A 14,532-nucleotide genomic window follows, 5' to 3' on the forward strand; every position below is an offset into this window, starting at 1 on the left:
TTCAAAATAGTTTCTCTACAGATAGTTGGCTTTCAATTCCTAAAGACTTATTCATAATTTTGTGATAGAAAAAACACACACACACCTTCAAACAAAATAGAAAAAGACAATGAACTTACCTTTGAGAAACGTGAAGCACATAGTCTAGAAACACATCATACCCAGTGGTCTCCTTTTATAGAAGGAAGCTAGTCATATTCTTTCCTGAACTCGGCCGCATCTATAGATTTTGCTTTAACTGTTTGGCTTCAGTGGAAAGTTCCTGGGGAGACTATTTTCAGAAGCTATGATCTCAGTTCTGTTGGCCTGCCAAAAATCACACTCATGTGACTGCCCTTGCACTATTTCTCTCTCTCTCTCTCTCTCTCTCTCTCTCTCTCTCTCTCTCTCTCTCTCTCTCTCTTTGTAAAATTGAATAATTATATGTTATCTTCATTTTCAGTGTTTCAGTTAACAGAAGCATGAGAGTTTCAGAATACTCTTATTTTTTACCAAGTAGCAGACCCAAGAAAAAATTAAAAACTTAAAAAAAAAGTTTTAAAAGTCTATTTCCCAACTGATTATCCTACTTAAAAATCAATACTATCTCAAGGGTAATATTCTTTTCACAAGCTCAAAAAGCAACAATTTTCTGTAACTACGTTAGAACCTGCCTCAGTCTTTGATAGCAATCTCCTTAGATAATTCTAATTGCACAATAACATGCCTTTGTTCCTCTCTCCATTAGCCACAGACTTATCGAAGACATGGGAAACGTCTCATATTTGATCTCTAATCAGGGTCTACTGAAGGCTTCTGAATAAAAACAAAAAAGCAGCAAATTACTTAGCTAAATCTGCAGTCACTTTGAGATGGAGTTGGCACCATGGAAACAATTAACTAAAAACCAGATAAACTATTTCAGACTTCCACAGAGATGGAAGGGAGTCATCTTTTCTGTAGTTAAGACTTTATATTTGTTCCTGGCCAGAATGGTTCAGTTGGTTGAGCATCATATTGAGCACCAAAATGTTACTGGTTCCATTCCTGGTCAGGCACATACCTAGGTTACAGATTTGATCCCTAGTTGGGGCCTGTATGGGAGGACATGATCGATGTTTCTCTCTTACATTGATGTCTCTTTTTCTCTCTCTCTTTTTCTCTCTCTCTCATCAATACACGTATCCTTAGGTGAGGATTAAAAAATAAAAAAGGGCAGTTGGGTCTTACAGTTGAATCAGAGGGCCAAAAGCCAATAGTCTCCTTTTTTTCTTTTTCAGTGTATTCAGGCACTACTCTTTGTAGTCCCCAGGTGATTGTCTAATTCCAAAGCATTTCCTTGTGTTTTATTTTTTTAGAATATATATTTTTATTGATTTCAGAGAGTAAGGGAGAAAGAGAGAGGGTTAGAAACATCAATGATGAGAGAGAATCAATGATCGGCTGCCTCTTGTATGTCCCATACTGGGGATCGAGCCCGCAACCCACGCATGGGCCCTGTCTGGGAATGGAATCATGACCTCCTCGTTCATAGGTTGACACTCAACCACTGAGCCACACCAGTCTGGCCATTTCCTTATGTTTTAAAGGGAGCTTGTTAGGTGGTATTGCACAGCAACTGTCCAACAACTGTAAGGCGAAAGGCTAGCAGTTTGGGAAAGAAAATGAGAGTGCACCATATTCAATGGGAAGTTGAGCCCATGCCTAACTTGCCAATTAGAAAATTCATTGAGCTCAGTGAAGATGAACTTAATCTTGCACAGTGAGGGTTGGCTCTTGGAGTTGGTGTTTTGAATGAGGGTGTGGGTGGATGAAGCCCTTTGGTTTAGTTGCAGAGGATTTCTTCCAACCTAAGCAGATTGTGGAAATAGGAAGGTCTCCACCCATGCTGCAAATTATCTGTCTATCCAGTCATTTTCTCCAGAACATTTTGTTTTAAATCTGAGTTATTTGGTCACTGACTTACAGGGTAAGATCTATCTAGATGCCCAGCTGGTGTGGTTAAGTGTCGACTCATCAACCAGGACAGTGCACATTCCTGGGTTGCAGGCTCGATTCCCTGTAGGGGTCATGCAGGTGGCAGCCAATCAATGATTCTCATCATTGATGTTTCTAGCCATCTCTCCCTCCCCCTTCCTCACTCTGAAATCAATATGCTTGGTATCAGCTTATACTGGCATGTATACTCAGTATCATATCATAAAGAGCAACCTAATAGAGGAAATCCATTATGCATAAGCTTTCCTCTATTATGGCCAAGATGATTGTGGCTCACATCAAAAATTTCAATACTGTCTTCAAACCATGAGAGAAGAAACAGTTTCATCAGAGGGAAGCTCCTCTTTACACAAAACTCTTGACTGCCCAATTGATAATCTCACCTGGGAAATCAGGATTTTCACTCCTCTATTTCACATTTTCATTCAGTTCCAAGTATCTTCTAATCTCCCTTGAGACTTACTCTTTGAGCCATGAATTATTTAGCAATGTGTTGTTTCCTTTCCAAGTCTCTGTAGATTTTCCTGTTATCTTTGGGTTATTGATTTCTAGTTCAAATCTATTACTGTATAGTCAGAAAATTTATTTTTTATGTCAAATCAATTAGGACTTGCCTTATAACCCAAGATACCATCCGGCTGGGTGAATATTGCAAATGCAAGGAGATATATTCTGCTATTGATTGAGTGGAGTGTTAGATAAATGTCAGTTAGATCTAGTTGGTTGCTGTTAAGGTTTTCTGTTTGTTTGTTTGTTTGTTTTCTGTCTACTGTTTCTATTGATTACTGGGAGAAGAGTAGTGAAGATTTCAACAAAAACTAGAGACTTTGTTTTTCCTTTCAGATCTAACAGATTTTGTCTCATGTAATTGGAAGTTGTGGTATTGGGTGCATACACGTTTAGGATGGTTGTGTCTTCTTGGCCTTTTTATCATTATGTAATGCCCATCTTTATCCTTGGTAACTTTCTATGCTCCAAAGACTACTTCGTCTGATATGAATGTCATTCCCACTATTTTTGACCAGCTGACCAGATGACTTCTCTATCATTTCAATATTCTTTACTCTAATGAATTTTTTGGGGGGCACATTAACCAGAACATGCTATGATTCATGTGCATTGAGTCTTTGTTTTCTCTTGCATAAATGATCCTATATAATAAAAGGCTGATATGCAAATCGACCAAATGACAGAGGGACTGGTCACTATGATGTGCACTGACCACCAGGGGGCAGACGCTCAATGCAGGAGCTGCCCCCTGTGGTCAGTGCGTTCCCACAAGGGGAGCGCTGCTGAGCCTGATGCTGGGCTCACGACTGGTGAGCGCAGCGGCGGTGAGGGGAGCCTCTCCCACCTCTGCAGCAGTGCTCAGGATGTTCGACTATGGCTAAGCCCACTTCCCATGGGGAGTAGGCCTAAGCTGTCAGTCGGACATCCCCCAAGGGCTCCTGGACTGTAAGAAGGTGCAGGCTGGGTTGAGGGAATCCCCCCTCCCCCAAATTTCATGCAACAGGCTTCTAGTTTACACATAATTGAGCCACTGAGTTCATAGTACTGTGCCCTTTTGCAAATATTCATAGACCTATGAACTTCAAACAGAAGTTGGCTGGGTGCTTCTGATTTGGGGTAGATGTAGCAGACTATGTCAGATCAACGTTTCTACCACAACAATTGTAAGAAAGCCAGGTATATTCTCGGTCAGGGCACATGTCTAGGTCACGGGCTCGAGGTAGGCAGGAGGCAGCTAATTGATGCTTCTTTCTCTCTTCTTCAAGAAAGTTTCTCTCTCTCTCCCTTTCCCTTCCTCTCTAAAATCAATAAAAACATATATATATATTTTAAAATATATTGTAACAGGTGTCTGCCTGAGAATAATTTGCGAAAAACTGCTTTGCCATCTGTTCACTCCAGCCCAATTTCCCATACGTAAATTGCCCTGTAATAGGTCCTGTTATAGTGTATGGAGTTGCCTACCTACCTTCAGTCTGAACTTACCTTCTCATTATGGTGGCCATTACCCCTTTGCCCCACCCTCACACATGTCGGCATTATGGTTGAACTGTTTCCCTGCTTTGAAAAGTCTTATTCAGACTGCTTTCTGGAGGGAGGTTGTGGCTGCAATTCTCTTGGCTGGAGAACACCGAATCCAAAATTAGCTTCAAACTCTGATTAGATTGCCTGAGTCTAGAAATCAATCCAAAGGTCCAGAAAATCCTAGTGGAGAAAATGCTTTTCACTGACTAAGCTCTTTACTTTCTTCCTATTTAAATAGTGAGGTTCCCCCTTCTCCTCTTCCTTCTTCTTTTTTTTGTAAAGGTAGTATTTTATATTTCGAAATCAGCCCCTTTTGTCTGAGGCACGAGAACATTTACAAATATCAGATTCCCTCTATAAGACAATTCTTTATGATACAATACAGCCAGCCAACCAAGTACAGCTAAAGGTCAATAAAAAAGCATTTGTCCAAGAGCGACCTACACTGACCTGCTGACTCAGGCAATCTAATCAGGAGTTGGACTTTTTAAAAAGCAAATTCTGGATTCTTCTCTGCTTCCCATATCACAGCTTTGCTTTTTTTTTTTTTTTTAATCCCAGAAAACAGTACCAAATTCTGCTTGCTCAACATAAAATATAGGAAGTCTCCTTGACCAGCATCCCCTCTCTCCCCAAACGGCCTCCTGACACATCATTCTAGTGCAAGGGGGATGATTTGAACAATGTCGGAGACATTTTTGGTTGTCACACTCAAGGACAGGTTGCAACTGGCATCTAAAGCAGGAATGCCACTTAAAATTCTACAGTACATAGGACGGCTTCTCTTTCTTCCTCCCGCCCCCAACAAGAAATTATCCAGGGCAATGTCAATAGTGTCACTGTTGAGAAATTCACATCTAGTATAAGAATAAAGAAGCCCACTGTTATTGAAATTAATTATTCATAATCGCTGTAATGTTTTCATTCATCTGGCCCTTTGAATAAATGACTCTTACCTTCTACTTCAAACACTGCAAGCATTCACTCAATATACGTTTTGCATATCCAAATTAAGCTATCCTTTCCTGGTTTTTTTTGTTTTGTTTTTTTTTACACTATGAGAAAGGGTAGATTCATCCAAAAGCATCTTGGGTGTTTTGGCTTGGATCGTGCCTAAAGAGCGATTTTGAAGGGACATTAAAATATTTCCAAAACTTATAATGAAAGTTCCATTTCAAGAGGGCAGTTTTAAAACAGACACAGACTCATAGACACAGAGAACCGACTGATGGTTGCCAGAGGGGAGGAGAGGTAGGGGACTGGGTGAGAAAGGTGCAGGGAGTAAGTAGCACAAACTGGTAGTTACAGAATAGTCACGGGATGTAAAGTACAGCATAGGGAATACAGTCAGTAATATTATAATAATGATATATTGTGCTAGGTGGGTACTGGAAATATCAGGGGGGACACTTTGTAAAGTATACGATGGCCTAACCACTATGCGGTATACCTGAAACTAATACAAAATAATATTGAATGTCAACAGTAATTGAAAAACTAAAATTTAAAAAAAGATAGCAGTTTTAACCCAAGATTTTAACTCTCTTGCTTTGAAATTGCCATGGATATAACTCAACAAGGACCAAAACAAGGACAACATTGATATGACCAGTGACAACAGGAGGTTACTACTGTCTATCTAAACATCTTGAGGGCAGTCTGGTGGAGATAAACTGAGATGGACGGGAATATCAACTGGTTACAGTCAGCACAGATAAGCAAGTGGGAAGGGGCACCCTTGAAGAGTCCTGATCTAGGCAAGGGTCAGGGACAGGCAGCTTGGGATAGTTCAAATGTCCTTGGAAATTGCATCAGTGCCCTGTTCAGGTTTTTTTTTTTTTTTTAAATATATTTTATTGATTTTTTACAGAGAGGAAGGGAGAGGGATAGAGAGTTAGAAACATCGATGAGAGAGAAACATCGACCAGCTGCCTCCTGCACACTTCCCACTAGGGACGTGCCCGCAACCAAAGTACATGCCCTTGACCGGAATCGAACCTGGGACCCTTCAGTCCGCAGGCCAATGCTCTATCCACTGAGCCAAACCGGTTTGGCCCTGTTCAGGTTTTAAACCCACCCCTTTCTTGGCATGATCTACTCTATTAGTCATTGTAATGTTAGCTCCCTATTGTAACAACCCCACAGTCTCAATAATGTCAGTAGTTCAACCAGTATCTTGCAGTGGTTCAGTTGTTGGTTTTGTTTTGAAGTGTGTGTGTGTGTGTGTGTGTGTGTGTGTGTGTGTGTGTGTATTTCATGTCTCTGTCCTATGCAGGCCAGCTGGCTCTTCTAGGCTGCTCACCTCCACATGGTAACTCAGGGAACTGAGTACTTTCCATTGTGGTCTCTGCATCTCAGAGTCCCTTATTTCCTGACCCATATATGAGAAAGAGAAACTTCACAAACTATCTAGCAGGAAAGTTAGGTAATGGCCCCAGAGTGGCATACATCCTTTCTGCCCATATTCTGTATTCCAGGGCTAGACAAGATGGTCCCAGAGTAGCTGTAAGGGAGCCTGGACAATGAAGTCTTCCCGTCTGTTTAGAGGGAGAATGGGATTGGTGAGCATCGGCTGGTCTCTACCTAAACAACATAGGAAATTAAGTGAGGCTGTCTTTACCCCCAGATTCTCAGTAAAGAAGCTGCACCAGAGGAGAAACAGTGCCCCAGCTGATTTCAATATGATTCAACAAAAGAGGCAACTGCATTTTATCTCCAAGTGATCTTGGTACCATTCAAACAACATAATCCATCACTGTGACTCTCCTGAAAATGAAGTGCAATAAACTTTCTTAATGGGCACAAAAAATCCTTCAGCATCAAGGTTTTACATTTCTGTTGTTCAAAACTGGGTCATTTGAATTTACCACCGTAATTGGCTATGATTAGGCTGTAAAAATGGTGTTTAGCTTCAAATCCTTATATAATTCTAGTTGATATCATAACAATTAGAAGCTGATTATATTGTGTCTACTGTGTTCTTCAGATTCTCTGCCTGAAAGGTAACCAAAACTTCAAGTTGAAGGAATGTTCTTTATACCTTCATTGCAACCTCAATCATATGTTTAATAACTGCTTGGTGATATCTTAAAGTAGGTGTCATCAGAAGACTCCTGGGTTTTAATTCTGGGTCCTGAGACCTATGACTTTGGGAAGGTCAACTTCTCTAACTATGACTTTATTTTATATATCTGAATTAATTATTTAATTGCTGCATAACAAATTACCATAAATTCAGTGACTTATGCAACAATGAAAGTAGCAAGAACAACAATAAAAACTCATCTAAGTGTGAGTGTACAAGTATATTGTGTTGATTTTAAGGTGTTTATAGAATTACCAGTTGAATAAATCACAACATGTACAGACATGGGAAATTAAGATCTTTCAAGTTCTAGTGCTTTGCATCAGGGTGGACCCTAGCATCATAAGCCAACATAAAATCAGGAATATGTTTCAAAATTTTGAAAACATTATGCATTTTTTCATCAACCTGATTACTCAGTGTCTTACTGCAATTATTTATCTTAATGGGTTTCAAATTTCCTTAATAGTTACAATAGGCAAAACACAGACTCTAAAATCTAAAATCCTAAAAATGCCAGGAAAGGAAAATCAGTGAATTAATTTAAAAAAGTAAATTCCAAAAAGCAAAGAATGTGCTGCCATGTAATCAACTGACTCCCATTCCCCTATATCAACATTGTCTTACTTTGTATTATAATAAAAAAGATTTAAAAATCCCATATTTTAAAGTTTAGAGAAAAAAATTAAGCAATCCCTGCACCATTCTCATAAACATAAACAATAATGTAATAAATGTATTCTTTGCGTTTGCTATTGCATGAAATAAGGAATTTGGCTGCTGGTCCAGAGGCTGCATGGCCTGGCTTCTTTAGTCCCACCGTAAGTGATATTATTGAGAAAAAAATCGTAACATTCATTTCAAAAGTACCTTGTCCATGTCTGAGAAAAGGTATCATTATGCTATAAAATGTTAACTTAAGAAGAGTCACAGGCCTAAAGGGCAATGCAGGGTATTTGGGGCTTTAGGGCTCTTCCTGCTGGAGGAGCTTCCACCTCACAGAGAGATCAACTTCCTCATCAAAGTCCTCCAGCTCCTGCTCCTTGGAGAGCTCCAGGAAGACCTGCCGTGGAGGAAAAGACAGAGAGAGGGTGTCACACTGCCTCCTGGAGCTCTGAGTGCATGCAAAGGGTATGCACACATTGCACCTTATATTCCATGGGGGATACAGAAATCTCTAAGGCGGACCCACCTGCTCCAGGGTGGACTGTGACAGGCTGTACTCCTCCAGGTCGAAGCTCTGTTTAACTGCACAAGATGGATGGATGGGCATTAGGAAGTCATGTATTTTGGATCCTGAAAGTTATACCAAAGTCACGTATAAAAAGTACCAAGAGGCCAAGAGGAGGAGGCATCACTCACCCCCAGAATGCTGTGGTCAGAGGCTAAAGATGGGAGGGGAGAGGGTCTCATCAAAGAACCCACAAAAGCACCCCACAAGAGAAACGGAGTCAGGCCCTGCTGTCATAGGACAGCACTAATGATCAAATCAAGTTTTGCTTCCATGTTATCTCTTCTCTCCTCCCCTTATACTTGACCTAGAGAGGCCTAAACCATCAGTCTATGAATAGAGGTGAGAAGGGTAAGAAGAGAGACAAAACTGACCATCCTACGTCCCTAGCTTCAAGTCTTCAAATCTGAAGGAAGAAGGGGGCACGGGAGGCTCTAGGGGTGGGCAAACTTTTTGACTCGAGGGCCACAATGGGTTCTTAAACTGGACCGGAGGGCCGGAACAAAAGCATGGATGGAGTGTTTGTGTGAACGAATATAAATTCAAAGTAAATATCATTACATAAAAGGGTATATGGTCTTTTTTTTCTTTAGTTTTATTCATTTCAAACGGGCCAGATCCAGCCCTTGGGCAGTAGTTTGCCCACTGCTACTAGTTTCACTGGAATTTGCATTAGCTCAAAGCTATCTAATTGTATGCAAGAATGACTCTATAGCTGAAACCGGTTTGGCTCAGTGGATGGAGCGTCTGCCTGCGGACTGAAGGGTCCCAGGTTCGATTCTGGTCAAGGGCATGTGCCTTGGTTGTGGGCACATCCCCAGTGGGAGATGTGCAGAAGGCAGCTGATCGATGTTTCTCTCTCATTGATGTTTCTAGCTCTCTATCTCTCTTCCTTCCTCTCTGTAAAAAATCAATAAAATATATATATATAAAAAAAAGAATGACTCTATGTAGCAAGGTAAAGAAATAACAATGGGGCATGCCTTTTGCTTCCAAGCTACAGTGGGGCCTTTTTACCGGGAAAAAAAAAAAAAAAAAAAGTAAATTCCAAAAAGCAAAGAATGTGCTGCCATGTAATCAACTGACTCCCATTCCCCTATAATCAACAAACAAACTTACGAGTTTAATTCGCTCCGTGATGGAGTTTGTAACTCAAATTACTTGTATGTTAAATCAATTTTCACCATTACAGTGAATTGAAATGCCATTAATCAGTGTGGCGTTCACTGTGAAGTTCGCTGCTCCAACTAGCGGTGGGGTATCTGAAGCTGGCTCCTAACCCGAATTTTAGCTCGCAACTCAAAGCAAAAAATCAGCAGAGAGAGGGCTCGGATCTCGAAATCCTCGTTAGTCAGGACACTCGTAAGTCAAGGCCCCACTGTACTTGGAATTTCAATACATGCATTGCTGCTGAGAATGTAACTATGGCTAACTTAACATTTAGAGAGAAAAACACTAGCTTAGGACATTTCGGTTATCTTGTACTTTGTGTAATCTTCACATAACAGGATAGGAAACTGATAAAAAGTTGTTTTTACCCCCTAAATCAGGACTTCCATTTCAGCAAACTAAGCTCATCAGGAGGCATCTGAGGAGGGAGGGGGCATTTTTGAAAGCAGAAACACAGGAAGGCCCTTAAGAAAAAGCTCCATTGTATTCCAGGGAGGCAGCTTTCTTGGAACATCTCTCTCCCTGCTTCTAATTAATTATAAAATCCTTCCTGTTGATCAGACCCCATTGTGGGAATCCTTCCCACCGGAATGCTGCAAAATTGGTCAAAAGGCCAAAATGGTCAGTGCGGTAAATGGGCCCATAGACCACAGAGTGAAGGGAAGGGCAGAATCAGAAGGTGGAAAGAAGCCCTGTCTGGGGCCATCCTAAGCTTAACTCCAGGGGAAGGATCTTTTCAAGAACTAGGATGCCTGAGGGAGGGTTCTAATGACTGGTGACAGGCAAAAATAAAAAAAAATAAAAAAAATAGACAGGCCTGAAGGGAAGGTGTTCAGCTTTGAATGTGTCTGTTTCCCAGAGTCTTTTTGAAAATATATATTTTTATTGATTTCAGATAGAAAGGGAGGGGGGGGAGAGAGAGGCAGAAACATCAATGAGAGAGAATCATCGCTTGCCTCTTGCATGCCCCCTACTTGCGATCAAGCCCACAACCTGGGTATGTGCTCCTGACTGGAATCAAACCCGGGACCCTTCAGTCCTACGCTCTATCCACTGAGCCAAACTGGTTAGGGCTGTTTCCCAGAGTCTTACCTCTAAATAGTTGCTCTTACCGATCTCTAATTTGAAGAAAGCCTGCGATAAAGGTCTCACATCCTCAACAGGCAACTTATAGACCATCAGGGAGGAGTACCTGGAAGGAAAAGAGTGAGGCTGAACTCTGGGCTGTAAGAGCACAACCCCTGACGACTGAATATCCAAAAAGGAGCAACAGTCTGACAGGTGTGAAGTGGTATCTCACTGTGGCTTTAATGTGCATTTAACTAAAGAACCAAGCAACCAAAGAAAATTGAAATAGACTCATAGATACAGAGAACATCTTGCCAGCTGCCAGGTTTGGGGGGGTTGGGAGGCTGGGTGGAAAAGGTGAAAGGATTAAGAACTACAAATGGGCAGTTACAAATAGTCCCGGGGATGTAAAGTACAACATAGGAAAGATAATCAAGGATATTGTAAGAACCAAGTACGGTGCCAGGTGGATACTGGAAATATCAGGGGGATCACTTAATAAAGTATATGACTGTCTAACCACTATGCTGTAGACCCGAAACCAATGCAAAAAATACTGAATGTAAATGGTAATTGAAAAAAATAAAATCATGACATAGGTAAAAAGTTAATGAAAAGGAGCAACAAAGGCACCAATAGTTTGTTTGCATGGACACATCTGTATAGCGCTGGAAACAGCCACAGTGTGAATGCTCTCCGAACAACAAGAAGTCAGTGTACTGAAGCAGAATCATTTCAAGGCTCTTAAGAAGAGGCCCCTTTTACTCTAGGCAGGAATGGGAGACAAAGGCAGGAAATGGACTGTGGGTACCCACCCCTCTGCAAGGGAAGAAGCAGATTACTTATCATTCTTCTTCTCTCCTAGTGAGAATCGTATTTAACTAAAAAGGACTAGGCTCACCTCCTGGCCCCACCACAAGTTATTTGGCATTCTCTAACCTATCAGTGCCTCCAGGGCCACTCAATACTTGATAATGTTACTGATAATAAAAACGCTAAGAGATACCATTCAGCGGCGAGGTGGACTGCTGCCTGGCACTGGATGTTATACAGCTGATCTCCTTGAATGGGAGTGGCTTCACCCTCTAAAAGGACAACTGAAATGAACTAGGTATGTGTACCCGTTAGTACCTGGCACCTTCCCTTACGGAATCAGTTTCCAAATGAGCACTTTGTTCTCTTGTTTCCCTCCTGTGGTAGCCCTTGGGTTTGGGACTGTCTCTAGTAATTTTTCACAATGACCATAAAGTAAAAAAAAAAAAAAGAATGAGAAGATAGAAAATAAAACCGAGACTAAGGTGAAACAGACCACCGCCTGGATTTACCTTTCCTGCCGAGCTGCCTGGGGGAAAAGCCTCAGGATTTCGCTGTGCAGGGGCTCCGCGTGGGCGAGGGTCTTCACCTTCATCTCCAGCAGGTAATCCTTGCCAAATCTGCTCTTCAGGTGCTGGATGGAACCGATACATCTGGAGGGAAGAGGGGGAAGAGGAGGAAGTCAATCAAGAAAAGGGAGAGAGAAATCTACTGCGGGTGATTTTTGGCTTCTGGAGGCCAGGGCAGGGCCAGGGAGAGCCGGAGCAGCCAGCTCTCCTGCTCCTCACAGTGATGCCCTGTGCAGGGAAACGTCCTGTGTGCAGGGCGTGACTGGGGACCTCGTGTGGGCACTCACCTCAGCCTCCCGGACACCATGATGGCCGCACGGTCACACACGGCCTCCGCCTCCGCCATGTAATGGGTGGTCAGGAGGGCGCCCCTCTCGGTGTTTCTAAAGGTGGCCCGGATGGCCTGCCTAAAGATAGAGCAAGGGAAATGTTCACTAGGGGGAATGCCAAGGTAATATGAAAATAAAAAATTAAAGAAGTTTCTATGGGCACATACGAAATAATCATTGACTTCAGATCAGACAAAGACAGGATTTTTTTTTTTTTCCAGGGGTAACAGGCATGGAAATAACCAAACTACTGGTTAGAGTGAATAATTAGTGCATGGCTTGGGCTGAATAATGTAGAGAATGACATTGGGTAAAAGGTTTATAAAAATGCTAAATTTCAAGAATTTTTATGCAAAGGCGGTAGGAAAAAAGATAGAGAAAGAGGGAACTTATTTAACAACATGATAATAATGACATATACCCCAAAGTGCAAAATGACAGATTTCAAAATATATCCTAAAATAATTAAATAGTTATTTTGTTCCAATAGATGTCACAGATGTATTCAGAGATATCGCAGAAAAACTTAATGTAGATTGATCTGCGTATAAAATTGGGCCATGCACACCCACACGATCTAAGATAAGAATGAAATTCTTGAGTATTAATTTGTTAGAATATCTTTTTTTCCTCCATAAAAATTGGCTGCAGTGGGCTTTCAGATTTCCCTCCATACAATTGGTTTTCCTGATAATATTAATGTCTTTCATTTGCTAAGTAAAACACTTTCACTTTGGGTTGCTCATAACATCCTCTCACCACATCTGCTGCTGCCCCGCGGGGTCCATGCCCGTGGACGGCTCGTCCAGCAGCACCACCGATGGGTTTCCCAGGATGCTCAGTGCGAAGCACAGCTGGAAGGAGAGGAATGGCACATCTGGCACGGATCTGGGATCAGTGGGCCTGGAGGAGTAACCCCAGCCCCAACCCTACCTTTCTCTTGATTCCCTCTGACAAGGCCTTCACAGGGTGCTTTTGCTCCTCCTGCAGCTTGAGCGCCTCCACCAACCTGAAGGAAACAGTGAGTCAATCCACATTACCAACGCACAACCAGAAGGCACATGGGAGACAGGGCAAATCAGACGACTACAGTGCAGAATGTTTAAAAGCACTATTCAGAGTGGTCATAACATTGAAACTATATTTGATTCTCTAACCATTAAACTGTATACTGAAACTAATCCTATATAATAAAAGGCTAATACGCAAATCAACCGAATGGCGAACAACCAGTCACTATGATGCACACTGACCACCAGGGGTCAGATGCTCAATGCCGGAGCTGCCCCTGGTGGTCAGTGCGTTCCCACAAGGGGAGCACCACTCAGCCAGAAGCTGGGCTCATGGCTGGCAAGTGTGGCGGCGGTGGTGGGAGCCACTCCTGCCTCCACAGCAGCACTAAGGATGTCCAACTGCCATCAGTCTGACATCCCCAAAGAGATCCCTTTTTTAAAAAAATATATATTTTATTGATTTTTTACAGAGAAGAAGGGAGAGGGATTGAGATTTAGAAACATCGATGAGAGAGAAACATCGATCAGCTGCCTCCTGCACACCTCCTACTGGGGATGTGCCTGTAACCAAGGTACATGCCCTTGACCGGAATCGAACCTGGGATCTTTCAGTCTGCAGGCCTATGCTCTTATTTCCTGAGCCAAACCAGTTAGGGCCCAAGGGCTCCCTTTTATTATATAGGGCTCTCAAGGCCTGGCTGAGTGACCCCCCTGAATGCACAAATTTCATGCACCAGATCTCTAGTCTATAATAATAAAAGCATATTATGCTAATTTGACTGGACGACCTTCCAGATGAAGCCGGGGCTACAAGGAAAGCCGGTGCAGATAGCCGGGGGAAGGCAGGCCTACTCTTGCACAAATTTCGTGCATTAGGCCTCGAATACAAAGTAATATTGAAGGTCAACTCTAATGGAAAAATAAAATTTAAAAAAATTCAAATTATCTTGGATACTTTATGAACCTTCCATTGTTTTTATTTCACTTTATTGATTTTAGAGAAAAAGGACGGGAGAGGGAGGGAGGGAGGGAGAGAGATAGAAACATATATAGGTTGCCTCCTGCATGCAGGGGATTGAACCCCCAACCTGGATATGTGGAGCCATAACCCTTCAGTGAATCAGACTATGCTCCAACCAATTGAGCCACACCAGCCAGGGCCCTTTCATGATTTTTAAATTCACATTTTCAATGACATATTTTTGTATTAAGAATATTCAATAGACTTTTCCTCTCCAGGCTT

At 42.0% G+C, this 14,532-nt stretch overlaps 2 protein-coding genes across 2 annotated transcripts in view; both read right to left on the reverse strand.

The window, feature by feature from the left end:
- The window catches only part of LOC308532426 (ABC-type organic anion transporter ABCA8-like), a 54,284-nt gene extending 53,717 nt beyond the window's left edge, over nucleotides 1-567 (reverse strand). Inside the window, exon 1 of the mRNA XM_081109874.1 lies at nucleotides 120-567. The gene's annotated coding sequence lies outside the window, so the exon portion shown is untranslated. The remainder of the gene's footprint in view (nucleotides 1-119) is intronic.
- Nucleotides 568-7,197: 6,630 nt separating this feature from the next.
- ABCA9 (ATP binding cassette subfamily A member 9) overlaps nucleotides 7,198-14,532 on the reverse strand; it is a 51,785-nt gene continuing 44,450 nt past the window's right edge. The window contains exons 34-40 of the mRNA XM_081109873.1: nucleotides 13,210-13,285; nucleotides 13,036-13,130; nucleotides 12,235-12,354; nucleotides 11,891-12,031; nucleotides 10,610-10,689; nucleotides 8,289-8,344; nucleotides 7,198-8,159 (exon numbers count right to left, since the gene is read on the reverse strand). Coding sequence (XP_080965999.1) covers nucleotides 8,061-8,159; nucleotides 8,289-8,344; nucleotides 10,610-10,689; nucleotides 11,891-12,031; nucleotides 12,235-12,354; nucleotides 13,036-13,130; nucleotides 13,210-13,285 — 667 coding nt within the window. The 3' untranslated portion in view covers nucleotides 7,198-8,060. The remainder of the gene's footprint in view (nucleotides 8,160-8,288; nucleotides 8,345-10,609; nucleotides 10,690-11,890; nucleotides 12,032-12,234; nucleotides 12,355-13,035; nucleotides 13,131-13,209; nucleotides 13,286-14,532) is intronic.

The sequence above is a fragment of the Myotis nattereri genome, assembly GCF_964212035.1.
Source record: "Myotis nattereri genome assembly, chromosome: 16".
Classification (NCBI taxonomy): Eukaryota; Metazoa; Chordata; class Mammalia; order Chiroptera; family Vespertilionidae; genus Myotis; species Myotis nattereri.